Here is a 19,946-nt window from a genome sequence, read left to right as displayed (position 1 = left end):
TACATTTTTGGCTAACTATCTATATTAGAAAATTTTTTATTTTGCACAGCCTATCTATTTACACAGTTTTTATTTTTATACTGAACAATTCCTTTAATGTTTATTGCACTCAGTGTCGGACTGGCCCACCGGGATACCAGGAAAACTCCCGGTTGGCCCAAGTGTCAGTGGGCCCTCCTGCTTTTAACAGTTTGGCTTGTTTCATGGTCAATACCTACTTCTGTTTGGGAACAGAGAGGCTAAAGAATAATAAATAATAATAAGAAAAGAGACTTGAAAAATAGAGGTTGAGTGAGGTGAGAAAGAGGAGAAATAGTTTGGAGAATGGGCCCCTGGACTAACGTTTTCTGGTGGGCCCCTGGCATCCCAGACACTGATTGATCTCACTGATATATATATATATAATGTTCCATTCTCTTTTAATCGCAGGAATCTTAACGCCAATGTGTAGAGCAGCCTATTAAATAATCTTTTACACACGGACATCCAATGAGATTCAGCGACACAAAACACATCGCATGCAACTGCCAAATTCTGCTGATAAATATCCTTGTAAGTATTTGTGGTAAAACTTGAAAATTCCATGTGAGATATACTTATTTGTTTCTGCCTCAATATGCTTATAAATTCAGTCATCTGAATAATGTTAAAAAGGGTTTTCTTTCACGGATGCAGCAGTATTTATATGTTCACTCTGAAGCAGGTTGCTGCTGTCTTTAGCTCAGAGGTCTTTTTTGCCTGTGAGCCACATTCAAGTGTTCAAAATAGTTGGAGAGCAACAGAAGTATAAAATAAAATCCTGGGGTGCCATATATCAGCTGTAATTGGCTATTTGTTAGCCTTCTGTGAACTGCCAGCCTACAAGAGGCACACTTTATGCCACCAAACCTTGCCTCCAAGCCTGGAATTCAAAAATAAGCACCTGCTTTAAGGCCACTGGGAGCAACATCCAAGGGGTCAGAGAGCAAAATGTTGCTCATGAGTCGCTGGTTGGAGATTATTATGGTGTATGGGCATTCTGATGTTCTGATCATTCAGCTTTTGGTTGAAACCTACAGAACCACAAAAAAGGCGGCCATATCATGTATGGCTTCACATATAGTATCCATCTGTGGCCTGACTATATCTACCTGTAAGGGCTAAGACAACATCATTTAACAACAAATATCTTTAAATTATTATTATAGTAATGAACTATATATTAAAGGAGCCACCCACATCACCAGTTACTGTGCATAGCTCCATAGGTTATTATCAAGCACCATCTCTCATCATTCCTCTTCTGTTGGAGATTGCAGTTCTAGATCAAGTATTTTAAAAAAATGTTCACTGCCCAGTTTAAAAAAAAAACAAAAAAAATAACATTTGAAAATCCACAAATCTGCTTTAGCACTTGTGACAGAAATATACATTAGTTGTCAGCTTTCCCCTGATGCTGCTGCTTTCAGAGATTATATTGAACTAATTTAGTTTAAAAGCTATAGTACATTTTAGAAAAATGGTACACATTTGTGTTATTGTAAATAACAAAGCAATTCAATAATGTAATTGTTAATGGTATACAGATATGGGATCTAGTGTCTGGAAACCAATTATCCAGAAAGCTTCAAATTATGGGGAGTCCATGATTGTATTTTTTTTTCAAAAAATTCATATTGGGTTTAAATAGGTTACTTTGATAGGGTTACCAAGGTATCATGCAATTCCTAGAAACAGGTGTTACTTGTGGGAGAAACCATCCTTGACCCTGAACAGAGGCCTTCAACACCTGTCTACTCCATACAATGCTGTTCTAACATCTGTACCCCAGCGGTTTGAAGAACAATTCACACATTGAAGAACACTTCACACACTTCAGAATCACAACTCTGTGAGTTTCCTATCATCGTAATCCCCCAGAATCACACCTCTGTGTGTTTTTTTAAATTTCTCTAAATCTCTAATAATTTGAGAATGAAGTGCAATCTAAGAAAAACTCAAATACAAAACTGTGCCATGTAAAAGTAGTCGAGGTCCTATAGAAATAAATGGGAACTGCTCTATTGGAACCCAGTCTGAAAAACTTGAATTTTTAGAGGTTTTAGAGATATTTTTTAGTGAACCGTTCAGTTTTTTTTCCTGTTCTTACTTTTTATAAATAAATTCATGGCTTTCATGATTTTAGAGAAATATAGTTTAACTGTGGTTTCAAAAACATTCAACCTTGAATAAATGGGCCTCTAGGAGTCATTTATTTGACCTGAAATAGAAATGTAGTAGACCTATATTGCATTTCCATGTTATATATAGTTTCGTCTTAATATAATTACACATTTATCAGTATGAGGAATTCTTTCCATTAATCAGTGCTTATTAGGGAATTCTCCGATTAGACCCCATATCTTCCATAAGTAACAATACTATTGGGCACATTCACTTACCTAGATGCAGTGAGCAAAGTACAGTTTTGAGCACATTTGCCATGTTCCCACAATGCAGCATTTTTTCCCAGAATTCTTGCGCCATTGATAGTAACAGGGTGATCTGCTTGGGCAATTGCATGTGTGATTTGTTGCAAATCAGGCACAACTAAGCTGAATATATTTAGTCCGTCTGGCGTCATTTCCAGTATTCACCATGCAAGTGCGTGCCCTCTACTTTAGGTGCAAGTCCGATGAGACTATTGACGCCGGGCATGAAAGGAACCCTGCAGCTACTACCTAATAAAGAGGTGGTGAAAGCGCCAGGGTTCCCCTGCATCAGTAGGCCGATTTGGAAAAGAAGGCAGGAAGCACTGAGCAGCTCCAAGTGCAACTATATGGGAGTGCAAATAATGCTCTTGGGCACAAGTACCTTAAATGAAAGTAGTTTTAGGCACTCACTGTAGGAAAATGACAAGTTGCAAGCTGCGCTTACAAAATGAGCCCTAAACGAGCCATACATGAGCCCTTATGTTTTTTTTTATAAGTGCTTTAGAAAAAAAAATATCTATTTTTTTTTTGAATGTTGGGAACACTGGAAAAAGCAGACATAAAAATGGCCATGTTTATGCATTCATAAATATATCTAACACATTTAATGTATACAATACATTAAATTAAAATTTATTGCAATAATACCAAAATGGCTTGTTATGTCGATTTTCACAATAACCCTTTCCAAACGTGTGGGAAAATATGTAAAATAGATTTTAAAATATAATCATTAATTTGATTAAAATATATCACTGTACTTCTTTTGATACCAGGGGCTGCAACACAGCATCTACAGTATGTACAAAGCCTGGAGCAAACATCTATTGGGGTACCAGTGCCTGGGTTCATGTCTCACTGTCCCCCAAGTGTGCCAATGCACTTTGGCTTATAAAGCTGCTGCCCTAAGTGCATAGTGACGATGCAAAAGGTGGGAGTTCATACGGGTTTTTTTTTATACAGATGCAAGTCATGTGCTAATTTAGCACATCTGTAAACTATGTTCATTCAGTTGAATTAAGGTGGCAGCATATTATGGTTTTGTCATGCAGGTATGTACACGTGCAATTTGGGTACTACACAGGTTCAAGCAAATATATAGATAAATAAAAAACTGGAAGATTATTAAACAATATCATTGTGTTACAGGACCCCCCCCCCCAGCAGCAAAAGCTTTCATGTCTTAGCTTTCCAGGCAACACAAAAACCCATTCCTCCACTGATTATGAAGATTTGTTTAACACTCCTTTGTAAATCTCAGAATCTGGCGTGCAATGGCAACCACAATGCACCGCTCTGCTGAAAGACTTGTCCCCCATTAAGCACATTTGTAGTGTGTCTTCCTCTTACCTTCCCAGCATTTTCATCGGGGTTGTAAACACGTTACATTCAAATTTCAGAACATAAACAAAACAAATAGATGAAGCAGAAACAAGGCAACATGCCAAAGTATATTTTTTTCTCTTTGAAGTGTGATTCTCTATGATTTTCATGAAAATGTACTTATTGAACAACCTTTCAGTACACAAGCAACTAAACAGTGTGTTAAAGGAAAGGGCCTCTACAGGTCATGTAATAACCACGAAGGCCGGACTCACAGGGGCATTATTGCTATTAAAACCCCTTACGGGGAAAATAATGGTAAAAACATTTGTGTTTTTACAAATCCTCATATTTTTGGCATTAAAGCCAGATAGACATCAATGGCAAGTCAATGCCATTCGGACACAATTTGGATCTTCTGATGAAGAATCAGATGGCTGGTCAGAGTACGGAATGTCCATTCTGTTCTTCCAGCCCTATTGTCTTCAAGTTCTAATAATGGGTTTTATATACATAATATGGAATGCTTTGTGTAGATACATGGAATTCCACCAATGCTGCTTTGTGCATTTTTTTTTCCACTACAAGTGGTATACATAAATAAACATTACCATTTCGTGCACCCTGCTTGCATTAAGTATAGGTTTTTTTTTTGTATTTTTTTTTTTCTTCATCTTTTTGACCTCATATATATTATCTTAGGGAACAACATATTTCCCTGCTCACATGCATGCATAAAGGGTTTGTACACAGATTTTTGCATTTTTTGTAAAGTTTAAAGACTAGAAATGCATTTACTGTTGCATGGGCAAAATCCTTTCCACCATATGTGAAGGTATGCCAATATACACATTTCTCCTTGGAGTTACATGGTGGGGTTTATACATATATACACACGCACACACACCTCTCGCCTATATAAATCTTTCACATATGCTTGTGTTCTTCTGTTCTTATTGGTGCAAATCCACTGCGCCTTGCATCTTCAGAAAAGGAAAACAAAAATAGTAATTCACTATAAAGTCTCTTGAGCATGACATAGTTGCCCTGTTTACAGTTCCATGGCTCATTTATCAGTTAATCAGATAAATACTGTTGACTTGGGAAGCTTTTTTTTTTTTTTTTTTTGTCTTTTTTTTAGGTCTCTCCCACCTATGGAAAATCCCAGAAAATGTAAAAAATAAAATGATAAAACCAGTACAGAGAAGGGATTGCAAGTGTAAATTCATGCAGGAACATGGTTGGTTGGAGTCATTTCTTAGCATGTCTTTCTTTTCCAAAAAAAAGCAGCTTGATGGCATTTAAAATTCTGCCACATTCTCATTTCCAGAGCTGCCTGGTCCATGAGCATCTGTTACTGGCCTTCAAGAATTAAAACATCTTCAATGAGCCAGGCCACAGGTATAACTTTTTTCCATAATTATGATTATTACTTTGATTTTGCTATGCCTTCTTCAGCTAAAGGGATGTCTCCAAGCTATGTATAGGGCTCCCAGGACTGGAAGAGGTAGCTGATTTGCTTGTATCTGTTGTGAGATTGATCCCACTATCAATGGCGTTGTTGTTCTTGTTTGGTGAAGGGGGCTGGCTGGAGTTTTGCTTCAGGGCAGGATCTTCCTCCAGATCAGTGTCATCAATAAGAGGGATATGAGGCTGTGAGTCTTCAATCTTAAACTCTGGATGGGTCATGAAGTTGTGTATGGAAGATCGAGAGTCCGGTTTTTCTAAACCTTCATAGAGAGAGCTACGGAATGCCTTCACGACGCGGATCTGTGTTTAGGGAAACGGTGGAAGGGGAGTCAGGAGGAAATAAGAAAGAACATGTCATGTGATATATATCATTCACATCCTAGAATAAAAGAGGTAAGAGAAGACATTTTAAATAGCAAAAGATGGTTAAGGAAGAACAGGCACCCGAAATGTTGGCATGTTAGGTTAAATGAAAGAAAAGGCAGCTCAGTGTTGTCTTAGTTATGTTCCCTTGTGAAAAACATTACAAAAAAAAAAGGACACAGATAAAGTTTTCAAAGAAACAAAACATCATCCATGTTCCAAGTTCAAACTAACGAGTAACCCCATAAAATAGGGGCCATGGATTTACCTCCCTTCTTTGGTGAGGTAGAAAAAAATAATATGCATTTTAATTCTTGCATACCTAATAACCATAACCATAAAATAGAATTTGAGGAGAATACTATTAAAGGAAGGGAATATCAACAATCTACATATACAGCAACAACAAAAAATGACACAATAAAACTGCAGACGAGAATAGCTCAGAACAACACTGGCGTGGTTAGGTGGAAAAGATACATGGAAATTAAGAGAGATGCATCCTTCTTTTATTATTTGGCTGCTCCATAGGAGATCATTCTGATAGCAACAAGTGGCTGAAATTTTAATATTTGTATGTTAATGTAAAATAATATGTATGTTTCCTTGGAATCCTGGGGAGTAGAAAACTTTTTTCGGTGGTTACTATACATTATGATAGTTATTTATTAAATCCAAATGCCAAAAACTCGAACCATCCTAGTTTTTATACTATAAAATCCGAATTTTGCTAGATTTATTATACCCCAAGGATAGAAAAAGTCAAAATCCGAAAATCCGGCATCTCAGACCTACCAAGGTTGTATATAAGTGAATGGAAGAGGTCCCTATCCTATTTGTGTGGCCTATGCTGGAATTAGCCTGAAAATGCGACTGTTTCAGACTTTATGGGCAAAAATCCAAAATATTCGTACATTCTGGATTTTCGCTAGATTTTTTCATGTTTGCCCCCGATCCGATTAAATTGTTTTTTTTTTTAACAATAAATAAGGTCATATAGTGGATTCTAGTTTGGTCGGACTTTTTTTTTATTAAAATACTCCAAAAAATTTAGATTTTGATAAATATGCCCCTAATTGAGGACAGCTGTCTTTTTGAACAATCAGAAATATTCTGAATACAATCCTACTATACTATTCAGAAAAAACTCCAAATATGCAAAATTGTGCCCCCATGCTACACCAGGAGACTGATTTATCACATGCATGACTGGGAATCCAGAAGGTTTTCCTGCAGAATTTTCACTGATTTAATCTGACTAGGAATTTCTTTAGTTCAGCTGAATTTGAATAAGAATCATTATTGGTATTTATCATAGCAAAGCTTTCAGGATTTGTTCACACCAGCCATAATAAAGACTGGTTTGGGATGTTAAATTCTTCTTCTAGTGGAATTGAACAATATCAATATAAATCAGATTTATTTCCCTTCAAGAGCGAATGTGCTTTTCAGAAAAAAAAAAACCTCATACGGGTATGGAATACGTTATCCAGAAAGCTCAGAATTACAGAAAGGCCATCTCTCATAGACTCCATTTCATCCAAATTTTGAAACATTATTTTCTTTTAATAATAATAATAATAATAATAATTATCTAGTAATAATAAAACAGTATCTCGTACTTGATCCTCACGTAGATAAAATTTATCCTTACTGGAAGCAAAACCAGCCTATTGGGTTTATTAAATGTTTACATGATTTTCCAGTAAACTTTAGGAATGAAGATCCAAATTATGAAAGATCTGCTATCCAGAAAACCCCAGGTCTTGAGAATTCAGGTTCCATACCTGTAGTTTGATTGTTTCAGTATTAAATAACAATGATCCATGTGGAATTATCATAACCGGTTGATCATTCCATAAAGTTATTGGTAAATCAGCTATGAGACTCTGGACTGTGAAATGCAACATAACTTAGATTTACCCCATTCAAAGTAAACTGAATAAACTAATGTCATTAATTAACAGAAGCTAAATGTAAAGCTTTGGAACTAACAATATACTAAGGGGTCTATTTAATAACATTCAAAAATCTATAAAAGTTTGTGTTTTTCTATTTCTCTAAAACTCAAAATTCAAGATTTATTGTAAAAAAAAATAATTGAAAAACACTAAAACAAACTGTCACCAAGTAAAAGTTGTCGGGGTCCAATAGAAGTCATTGTGAGCTGCTCTGATCCTATTGGACCATTTTTAATCAATTCAAACTTTTGGAGATTTTCAGATTTTTTTCTCTAGTAATTGCCCGAGAAACTCAAATATTTCGAGGTTCAGTATTTGTTTGTGCTTTTTATATTTGGATCTTTTAATAAATGTAATGGCATTCGTGGTTTTAGAGAAAATTTGTTTATTTGTGGTTTCAAAAAACTCAAAAGCTGCTAAAATTAGACTGTTGATAATTGGGCCAACAGTAGTTGGATGTACCCTGCTGAAAATTACTGCAGTTTCCAGAATAAGATTTGTTATTAAAGGGACATTAAAAACATTTAATTCTTGAATCGTAATAATACCTGCCAGTGCCAATAAGCTTATTAGGTTCTGTGATCTCCATGAAGTAACCTTATAGAAAAAGCAGCAGAAGGACACACACACATTTATATATCATAATAAGACTAATGGCTCCAAATAAAAATGTATATGTACAGCAGCCACAAGAAGACACAGAACAAACACATGCTATGCCACACAAAAGGGTCACAGTTACCACAGGAACACAACAAACAATAAAAAAAAAAACTGGCACACAATGGGAAACTCGAAGGCCTGGATAATGTGAAACATTCAATGTTTCATTATGTCGCTTGTAAATTACTGCAGCTATGTTTCTGGTAAATACATCATGCAGAGAGAGTAAACACTTGAGTATAAGCCCAATGTTCAATCAACCAACTTCCATTTTTATTTTTGAAGCCGTAAGAGTTTCTGTTTGTTGCCTACCTTTGTATTTTTTTAGGCACTTAGGTCTCTATGAAGTGTTCCAAACCTAATGTCTTTGCTCAGTAGATCCTTAATGTCATTGTGTAATAATAACCGTGGAGGTGCTGGGGGCAGTCATTTTATTCATTACTGATATTATTAGTAAATGACTCGTTAATGTGTCTATACAGGAAAATTGGACTGTGCAGATATCTGATCAGGCTTGTTCATATACTGTTTGGGCTGTGCTGTATATTCCATTAGTTCCATTAGTGAGGACACGACCATCTCAACCGACCACACTGCTGCCCAAAAAGGTAGGGTACTGTCAAACGTAGCATGTCTGCCTACAGGTAGCAGTTTAAAAGGAAGGTAGCAGAGAAGGAAATCTAAATATTAGGCCAACTGGATGAGCAAAAACTTGGTTTATCTCATGAAAACATTGAAGAAATTGTAATTGAACAGCACCACTCAATCTTTGTAAGATAAAAATGCCTTTATTGCAGACTTCTGGGCATCACAGCAACGTCTCAGGCCTCAAATGGCCTTTTATGAGCTTGATAAAAGGTCATTTGAGGCCTGAAACGTTGCTGGGATGCCCAGAAGTCTGCAATAAAGGCATTTTTATCTTACAAAGATTGAGTGGTGCTGTTCAATTACAATTTCTTCAATACTGACCGGTGATAAGTGGCCACTGGGGAACTTGCACCACAACTTAAAAGAAAAAAAGGTGTAAGAAGTCGTGCTGACTGCTCTTTCTACTCATCTCATGAAAACACACTAGAATTCCATAAGGAAATCCGGAGTTGAATTAGGAGATACATTTTACTCATTAAAATGGACCTGTCACCCAGACATAAAAAGCTGTATAATAAAAGTCCTTATCAAATTATACATAGAATCAAAATTCTTTTTTTCATTAAAGCGTTCATAGCTGTTGTAAACTCATTTAAAAATTTCAGCTGTCAATTAAATATTGGCTGCCCCTCCTCTATGCCTTAGGCATAGAGGCGGGGCAAGAAATTAATTTTGCTTTCCATTCAGCAATTACTAGATGTCACTGCTTTCCCCACATTCCCCCAGTTCTCTTAACCATTTAATTGTGTAGCCAGGACATGGGGATGGACATCAAGTCCCCCATTCTGGTGCACAAACAAGATTCTGAGATGATACAAGGCTTGTCTTAATAACAGTGTCCACAAAATGGCTCCTGCCTGCTTGCTGTAATTATGAGTTCTCAGACTGATGGAAACAAGATTCAGATAATGTATACAGTGTAATTAAAGTGAATTTTGCTTGACTAATGTGATAAAATTGCATTTGGAATAATTTGTTTGGGTGACGGGTCCCCTTTAAACTATTCTTATTTTGCTGTTATATCGAGTAACATATAATTCATTGCCCATCTTAAGTTATATAATATAACGTTTTATTATATTATAGATGGAGATATTATAAGCACCTTGTCAGTTGGTATTCATTACTTATTTTGTATGACTTTTGAATAATTTAAATTCCTATTCGCAGGCCCAGATTTGTGGAGAGGCCACTAAGGGCTAGTCCTAGGGCGTCAGGATTTTAGGGGGTGGAATGCTGCCCAACCACACCCACATTGGTTCAGAAACACTGGGGATGCGCAGGAGATACGATAGTTTTTTACATTTCCCGTGTGCCAATCCCCATTGCTCCCGTCCTGATTATAAAAATTTGAGCCAATTAAAGAGCGGGCCTAGGGGCACCAGCTATGTAAATCCAGCCCTGACTATTCTGCCTCTGCCCTGGAAATGTTTCTCTCTTTACAGCCAACTAACTGTTTAAAGCCTATTCATTTATGCCTTGATTGAAAGGTAGGATCATTCTGTAGCAATGCCTGCTTAATATTAGTTTTCTGTTGTATTTAAAACATAATCTGTCCTAAATAATTTTAGAGTACCTCCCACAAAACAGAGACACTGTGACAATGACAGACAAGGATGGACAGGCACCTGCACTAACTGGAGCTGACAGCACAGAAAAAAACCGGACAAGGATTCTACAAGACAAACATGGAGAGGAAACTAGAGCTGCCGTGCTTTAGAGGAACATCGTCTTGACAGCTGTAACAAACAACCATGGTAAGATCTTCATCCGATTTCCATTTCACAGCCCTGAAAGTTAAACTTGTAATACTGGCAGTGGTGGTATAGAAGATGGGAAAAAAGATGCAGTCAGTGTGTATTTCAAATAACTTTGAGATGAATTGATATTACTAAACATTCACGATCGAGCTAAATTCCAGGTGTACCTGATCTCTTGATACATGCAGACAATTATGGCTGTATAGTTCTATGAGTCCCTTGTTTCCTATTTTTACTTTATTTTACTTTATTTTCCATATACAGACTGTACTGTATTTTCCATACACAGACCTGTATACTGCTCATTTTTAAAAAAAGAACCTAAATAAGATGTCACAAACCAGTATTAAAAATAGAACTTTTTGCACAAAAAGCAGTATTTCCAGGACTTGTAGGCCTGTCATTTTGGAAACAATTTTTCATATGGGTGAAGTCCAGGTTTGACTATCATAGACATCTGAGGCCTGAATGAAAAATGATTTTGATAAAAGAGACATTATACACTATTCCTGACCCAAAAATGTGGTCTTTGTTTTTATTTAAAGCTACAAAATCTGGCTTTCTTTGATATGCTGTAAATTATGTTTCCACCAGATACAAGATGACATTGCTGGCCAATACCTCAAATTTCACTTTCCGATTTAAAGGCGTTGTTCACCTTTTAGTTAACTTTTAGTATAATGTAGAGGGTGATATTCTAAGGCAATTTGCAATTGGTTTTCATTTTTTATTATGTGTGGAATTTGAGTTAATTAGCCTTTTATTCAGCAACTGAATACAGCACCAGTTTGCAATCTGGTTGCAAATTACTCTAGCAACCATGCATTGATTTGACAAAGAGACTGGGATATGAATAGGAGAGAGGTTGAACAGAAATATGAGTATTAAAAGTAGTAATAACACTATGGGGGTTATTTACTAAACTCCAAATGCAAAAATCCTGAAAAATGTATGATTTTTAGTATAAAATCGGACTTTTAAAAAATCACAAATTTTTCTGAATTTATTATACCCCAAAGATGGGAAAAGTCTGAATCAGAAAATCTGGCATCTCAGACCTGTCGAGGTTGCAAATAAGTCAATGGGAGAAGTCCCAATGATTTCTTTGATGTGCGCTGGGTTTCGTACAATACCTGAAGATTTTGGAGTTTTCGGGAAAAACGCATACAAAATCTGAGTTTTTGGGTGGAAAATCTGAAAAAATCGTGAAATTCGGATTTTTTCCTGCAAACCACATTTTCTGGAAAATCTAATAATAAATAAGTGGAAAAAACCCGTGCGAATGTAATCTGAGTTTTTGGCAGAACATGCTGAGATAAATTTGTAGCCTTACAGAGCATTTCTTTTTTTTAGAAAGGGTCAGTGACCCTCATTTGAAAGCTGGAAAGAGTCAGAAGAAGGCGAATAATTAAAAAAACTATAAAAAAATAAAATAATGAAAACCAATTGAAATGTTGCCAGTTGGCCAGTGTCAGACTGGCCCACTGGGATACCGGGAAAACACCCGGTGGGCCAAGGTGTAAGTGGGCCCCTCACGCTGCCAAACATTTGGCCTATTTCATGGCTATTACATATTTCTATGAAAAAGAGGCTAAATAGATGGAATAATAGATTATATTATGTAAAGAAAAGAGACTAGGAGAATAGAGGTTGAGTGAGGAGAGGAATAGTGATGGGCAAATTTCTCCAATTTCGCTTTGCTGAAAAATTTGTGAATTACCTGCGAAATTCCCAAAATGGAGAAAAATTTGAGAAACGTGGAAATTTGCTGCAAATTCGCGCCTGCCAAATAAATTCACCCATCACTAGAGAGGAAGAATAATACTGAGAGTGAGACCCTGGATTTTGGGTGGGCCCCTGGTGTCCCAGTCCAACACTGGAATTGGCTATTCTATACTAAATGCTAAAATAAAGGTGAACCATCCCTTTAAGTTCAGAGTTCTGCATGTTTGTGATTTGCTAAGTGATTTAGTAGTGCAGACTTTGAAAAAAATAGTGGACTTGGTGTGGAGCTGTTCAGGTCTGCAGATGGATAGCCATCATCTCTAGCCCCAATAATATAGTCAGCTGTATTTCTTAATATTAAATTCCATTCCACATACCATCACCTCATGTATGTTTTGGGGGCATTTGTCCTTGTGTGTCTTTTTGAATAAAAAGTCTGTATTAGGGTTAGTATTAAACAGTACGACAGCAATGCACACCGCAACTCTAACATATAGTAGTATATGGAACCACACACTTGTAGTCCTAATTAAATGACTGCCATCTGAAAGCAATGGTTGCTGCTAGACAAAGACAATTGGTTTTGATCCAAACTGGGGGAAAATATCCCCATCATTTATAAAAAGTTATTTGTTTTTGGAGGGGCAGCAGGTTTAATACGCTTTTATCATATATACATTTACTCTGGAATAAATTAACAAGTTTCAATACTGATAACATTTTTACCAACAAAGTAAAGGCTTCCAAAGAAAGAACCATGTTAACCTGGATGCATTCAGTCATATGTGTTGATTGTGGCCTATACATTACATACTGGCTCCCCTGTTGGCAGTTTTTGGGCATATACTCGAATGTTTACTCTGGCTTCGCCAAGACGAAACCTTGTGATTGAAATCACATTCACTACAGGCGCAAGGTTAAAGACTCACAACCTCTTTTTATTTCACTCTCTCGCTAAACCTTTGGTCCAGTGAGTTCTAGCCCTCTGAGAAAAACAAACAGAACGGAACAGGTTCAGACGGAGAGCAGTATCAAAAGAAATGTCAATTGTTGGTGGCTATGCCCAAAAATATCTTGGGCAATGGATAAATCGTGAAGTTTTATTTAAGTATGAATAAATGTATAAAATTCCCAAGAGATGCCAACTGCTTTGCATGAGTAGTGTCTAGTGACCATGTATCAGGTATGTACTGGAAAAGAAGATGATTTGGTCACTGCAGTGCAATATCTTTAGAATTAAGCATGCAAAGGTTAATGGTTATAGAACACTTCTTGTTAGTAATCATGTGAAATTAAATGTTTGAAATCAGTAGCCTGAAATCCACAAAGACTGACACAGATACTGAGACAGACGGAGCACACTTTACTTGCTACGTGGGCAAATAGAATCCTACACTTCTGAAGTTTATAGATATTGTAATGGAATATTAACTTTTTTTTTTTTGCACTTCGGCCTAAAGAAAGATGCATGTACATACATCATTGTGACCAGCAATTAATGCTACATTGGTAGTTCAAGAACTCTTTACTTCAGTCATGGGGCAGTACCTTGTATTTCCTACTTTGCCTGCAGACAGAAGAGAGCTCTCGATGGTCTTGAGTAAGTAATGCATCTTTGAAATGTCCTACATCTATGACCTTTACTTAATAGAAACTGTTGCTGTACTATTTGGCACCATCCATTTCCACAACTACAGCATTTTCTTGTAAAACAAATCTCTGTAGGGAAGAGTAAGAATGGATACTATGGTGCAGTACTCTTAAATTTGTGTATTAAAGTGCTGTGCTGTGTTAATTACATGAAACTTCTTTAAAAAGTGCCATGTGCTGTAGACCCTTCAGGTAAATTAGACCAAGGATGGTAAATCAGCCCACCTCTGGTGGAATTGCCTACTCAGCAGATTTTCAAAGTATGTACACATCACATGACACTTTAATATACAAATTTAAGGGTACTATAGTATCCATTCTTGCGCTTCCCTACAGAGATTTGTAGTGGACCAGTGAATGGCGGCTGCAATCAAGATTCTTTACACCAATTGAAGATTTCCCAATCTGAATGAACTTTGTTTGTATTGTAGCATTTTCTTGTAGCCTTCCATACCAAAACTGATTAATCCCTCTCTAAACTAAACTAGGTTGCTTCTTCTCCAAAACAAACCTAATTGCTCCATATCTAAACCATAATGAAGAAAACTCTCAACTAATGCAAGCTGAAGGTCAATGTGCTTTTTATTTCTCTCCATTACAGAACTACACACTTGCGCTCGCCTTCACAAAACATCCTCACTGAGCCTTAATTGTGGGTATAGATAGGTGCAGCCATTACAACATAACGGCACCAAATATGACTGATATTTTTAATTTCATTTTCTTGATTTTCCTACCATTCCTGCATGATTTTTGCTCAGGTTGTTCCAGGAAATGCTGCAGTGGTCTTATGAGTCCACCCAAAATGGGTAAACATTGGGAATCCTAAACATTAATGCAACATGCAATGATGATTTTCTTAAAGGTCCAATGTTTGCCCAAGGTTTCAAGTGACAACTTCAGTGTAGAGTGTGGGCTGATGGCAAAATGACAGTTGCAAGATGTTGTGGCATATGGCTCTCTGATATAAACATTCACTGCACAACAGGAACTGACCACTGCAAAAACTGGGTTGTATAGGAACTGACCACTACAAGTACTACGCTGTATAGGAATTAACCAGTGCTAGAATTAGGCTGTATAGGAACTCACCACTACACTTATTACACTTTAGATCAGGGGTCCCCAACTTTTTTTTTACCCGTGAGCCACATTCAAATGTAAAAAGAGTTGGGGAGCAACACAAGCATGAAAAAGTCAATGGGATGCCAAATAAGGGCTATAATTGGCTACTTGGTAGCCCCTATGTGGACTGGCAGCCTACAGGAGGCTTTACTTGGTACTATACTTAGTTTTTATGCAATTAAAAACTTTCCTCCAAGCCTGGAATTCAAAAATAAGCCCCTGCTTTTAAGACAATGAGAACAACATCCAAGGGGTTGGAGAGCAACATGTTGCTCATGAGCTACTGGTTGGGGTCACTGCTTTAGAGGAACTGGCCAATACAAGAACTAGGCTGTATAGTTGTTGAGCATACTTTGAGAAGTATACAAGCATTTTATTATTATTAGTGATGGGCGAATTTGCACCGCTTCGTTTTGCGATAAATTTGCGAAACGGCGAAAAAATGGTGGCCATTTTTTAGACGCCGGGAAATCTTTTCGCAGGTGGCGAATCGCGCAAATTTGCCACGAATTCGCGCCTGGCGAATAAATTCGCCCATCACTAATTATTATAAGCAGTGCTTAGATTGATTTACTTCTTAATATAATATAGGCTTATTGCACACAGGTAGTAAAACTGCCACTGTCAGTTGCTTGGGAATGTTTCTTTTTTGGCAAAGAAATGTCCCGGAAAGCACCAGTATCTACTATACTGTATTTCTATTTCATATTGATGCAACACTCTAACACAATATAACAGGTGTGAGTTATTGGTATAGCTATGCAATTGCCTTGTTCAGAACCTGAACATGAAAGAACCACAATAACTTCATACATTGCAACAGCTACCTTCTTGCATCCATACTTCTTGGGGTATGTACAGACACTGCACCTTCAAACCAGTTACAGGTGCTTGATAAGTATTTGACTAATAATTAAAAGGGCTTTCTGACTCTTCACAATCTTCAATTCTTATTCCTCAAGAGTGAGTTTCATCTATCTGTGTCTGTCTATCTGTCTGTCTGTCTGTCTATCTATCTATCTATCTCCCTATCCGCTATGCAAATAAAGTTCTAAGCTAAATGTTACTACTGGAAACCATTTATTTACCATTTTATAGACACCCTGGGAGATACTTTTACTGTTTGATTTATGAGGATTATATAGTATGACTACTGCATTAGCTGTCCTTCACTATTCTTAGCAAAGAGAGAAGGCGCACACCCTATTAAATAAACCTATGGGGTGCTAATCCATAGGCGACTCCCCATAAGGGTCTCCAAATAGATTTGCAAATAATAAGAGTAATGGATAGCTCAGCCGATTTGGCTTTCTGTAATAAATTAATTTTTCAAATCGGGTGTGCTATCCATTACTATTAGCTTCACTATTCTAAGCTCAGACATTGCAGTGGTAGAAATACCTGGAAAGAAGAAAGGGGGGGGGGTGAGGAAGAGTGATGGTGATACTGAATAGAAAGGTTAAGATTTGTGTATTCTGAGTTTCCTGTAAGAATGCAGCACACACAGTAGAATGGAATGGAATTCAACTGCATGGAGCAAAATAACATGAAATATAGTAATGCCCTGATACCTAATAGAATGTTTTTGTTCACTTAATAAAGGGAGCAATCCAGAAACATGTTGTGATCCATACAATAAAGGTGTTCATCAGGTTGATAACTGAATTTTGGATATATCAACCCCCATGGCTGCATAGTAGCTTATTTACAAAAACTATTTTAGAGATATACACAATTTAAAGTGTAGGAAAGCAGTAGATTGCATTTAAGTATATATAAACCTATATGAAGCAATAGAAACTAAAGACTTATATGAGAGCTTAAAAATAAAAAAAATATCAAGAATTTCAGACATTACCGAAACCCTAAACTGCAATGTGTAGAATAAAGTTGGATTTAGAAGAAAATGTCACTCAACAGGCCCTCCTTTGGGGGTTTGCATGTGACACGCCAGCCAGGGGCCTCAAGAGATATAAATGTAAGAGTCGGGGGGAGGTTGGGGGTCCGTAGTTCTGACATATGGCCTGGGTGTATCATGGTTTGGTCTATACAAAGAAATCCAATGGCACACAGGAATAATGCAAGCAAGAATGCCTTGCGTGTTTAATGTGCAACATTTTGCGGTCACAAATCTTTATCATGTATGCATGGGGTACTTATATATTATTTGGGTTGGATTCTGTTTTTTCCCTATAAATATGATAGAAAATTACGTTCCATTGAGAGAAAGATTTGAATGACTGACCAAGGGTTTCCTTATTTTACTGACAATGTCTATTTCTATAGTGTCTATTTGTAAGTCATTGTAAAAAAAACAATATAAATATATAAACGTATTGTATTAAAGAAAAATGAATGGCATTTAATGCAAGTAAATGAGAAATTGGTTAAGGTGAAATGGCACTGAAAGGACAGACTGCCAAACGCCATGGCTGGAATATCTGTGCTGAATTCCTTACAGGAAAGTGAAAGTTGACAGTTTAAGGGTGTTCTTGGGAAAGTTTAAGGCGAGTTGGCATTTCTGTGGAGCTGAGGCTTTAAGATTACACACTCACGCCCTGCTGCTGCAGCTGATGTGCTGGTAGGAGAAGAAAGAGCATTGGATAACGATACGTGACTAGGGCTAGAAATATTGGTTACATCCTGGTTCTGGCTTGTGGTAGAGGACTGTCTCCTCAGAGCACCCTGAAAGGGAGCGCCGCTCTTGAAAGTATTCACTACTTCAATCTGCAACGGAGGAGAGAATGAGACAAGTTTGTTCAGGGAACAAAAAAAAAAACAGAATCCACAAAACTAATGACAAACTAATAATAAATAAATAAACCACATTAATCACAAAAGACACAAAAAGGCACACGGACAGACAGAACAGCAATGCGACAATAGCAATAAAAAATACAAATGTGTATCCCATCGCTGCCTCCAGCATTGGTTACATGTTGGCATAAGTAATATTTTCGGATCTGTAGGGACATCAGTATCACGTTGGGGAAATGCTGCATTACACTGACTTACTGTTCAGCATTTTCATCTTAATCCAATGCACTTTTCAGTAGAAAATAGATTTTATTCAGCTGGGATTAAATATATATATGCAAAACACCCCTAACATAAATATATATTTGTAATTCCAAGCCTCTGTTTTACTGCCCAGCCGCATTATGACTCTTCCTGCCTCATGAGAATCTTGGCAGTGTAGGGAAACGAAGAAAATATAGTATTGATTTGTCATTCATGTATTTACTCACATTCAATGTTTGTCATAGGGAATGAACAGTATAGATAGATTATAGACTATATATCTCCCAAGATGAAACAATTATTTGCATCATGTAAAGTTGACCAATTTCAAATGTAGGAATCAAACAGCTGTAAGGCAGTATCATGTAAAGTTGCTCATGTAGCACCTTGGTACCACATCTACCGTTTCATACTTACAAGCATTGAGTGTTTCAACGTTGCATCTTCTAAGAAATCCTTTAAAACTGTATGCCTTCTTGCCCAGGCTGGCAGAACTGCTATGGCATCAAACTAACGCTATTCCACATTTACCAATGACATACCTGTGTCTGGATTCTGTTGAGCCCTCGGAACCAAAGAATTTGCCCCCTCCTCAGTTCTCTTTCTGCATGGTCTATTTCTTCGACATCGTCATTGAGGTCTTCTTCTGGGATCTCCTCCTTCTGAGTGAGACGACCAGCTGCTTTTAAGAATTTCAGTCTATTTGTTGGAATGCTAGCTATAACCTGCAAGAGATGTTCAATATCCAGTAAAAGTTCCGAACTCCTTATTATGAGCTAGGGAAGTGTGTCTGAATGTAAAATGCTTCTTTTTATAAAATGCAGACCAAAAGCTTGATGTTGTTCTAATGAGTCTTCTTTGAGTTGTTAGAGTGTTGACAATAAACACTGAAGTTTGAGCAGTTAATCCTGCATTATTGCCTTGTTCTTGTGAACTTTATATATTTTTTGGATACCATTACTGCATCCACGGCGGAGGTGCAAGCAAGAATATTGGCTAATTATTTCCTGCTACTCGGTTTGAAGGTAACAGTCAAATATACATTTATTCGAGTCTTTTTAGAGCTTTTTCGATTAATACTGTCTTCTTCACTGTTAAAATAAATGACCCTCTTGGAATGAGACAATGTTGTAGGTTTAAAGAGGCATACTAAGCGCAAAATGTGTCTGTTTGTTTTTATGGACTTTAGTCCTAAAACAGCCTTTTCATATAATACTGGGGTGGAAAAAAATGTCATATCCAGTCTATGTATCTAACTGAAAATCTTATGCCTCTACCACTGAACCTATCTCTGGCATTGTAACTGACACTTTCCAAGTAGACAGTAATAATTTAACACCTACCTGTCCCCATACCAGTTCTCCAATTCCAAGGAATATGCACCACATCCATTGGTCCAGTTGTAAGGGAGCACAGCTAAATGGTTTGCCACCAAACTGCACAATTACTATCTAGATAAAGAAAATGCAATGCCTTCAGAATAACTCCAGCTTACAACATTAAATAGAAACTATATAATAAAAGCATCTTCCCAATGATGTACCAAGAACTTAACTGGAAACAATGGTAATTCATGCAAGTATAAGGCCTTACATCATTTTATTGTCCCCTTAGTAATTTTTCTTCTGTGCACTTTATAATGGTATATTCCTTGAAAAAAGTAATTTTAGATGACTGACTTACAGAGTCCACCATGATTTTGCTGGCTTGTTGGTTAGAAGAGCTACATTTTTTCTGGACTGACTTTTATTATGAGCCATACACAGGCCAATAAAAGCTGCTGGATT

General features: G+C 36.9%; 1 protein-coding gene across 9 annotated transcripts in view; it reads right to left on the bottom strand.

Moving 5' to 3' along the window:
• Positions 1–3,871: 3,871 nt before the first annotated feature.
• Positions 3,872–19,946, bottom strand: part of atp2b4.S (ATPase, Ca++ transporting, plasma membrane 4 S homeolog) — a 199,373-nt gene continuing 183,298 nt past the window's right edge. For 4 of the 9 annotated variants that reach the window (XM_041561673.1, XM_041561675.1, XM_018261286.2 and 1 more), the window contains 4 exons: positions 19,503–19,610; positions 18,702–18,884; positions 17,694–17,865; positions 5,501–5,543 (listed from right to left, as the gene is read on the bottom strand). In XM_041561673.1, coding sequence (XP_041417607.1) covers positions 5,518–5,543; positions 17,694–17,865; positions 18,702–18,884; positions 19,503–19,610 — 489 coding nt within the window. In that variant the 3' untranslated portion in view covers positions 5,501–5,517. Of the gene's footprint in view, positions 5,544–13,295; positions 13,349–17,693; positions 17,866–18,701; positions 18,885–19,502; positions 19,611–19,946 lie in introns of all 9 variants that reach the window. The other 5 variants (XM_041561672.1, XM_018261288.2, XM_018261285.2 and 2 more) reach the window with 2 other exon arrangements.

Source organism: Xenopus laevis, chromosome 4S (genome assembly GCF_017654675.1).
Source record: "Xenopus laevis strain J_2021 chromosome 4S, Xenopus_laevis_v10.1, whole genome shotgun sequence".
Lineage (NCBI taxonomy): Eukaryota > Metazoa > Chordata > Amphibia > Anura > Pipidae > Xenopus > Xenopus laevis.
The sequence above is the reverse complement of the archived record's forward strand: the minus strand, read 5'-3'. Positions and strand labels throughout refer to the sequence as shown.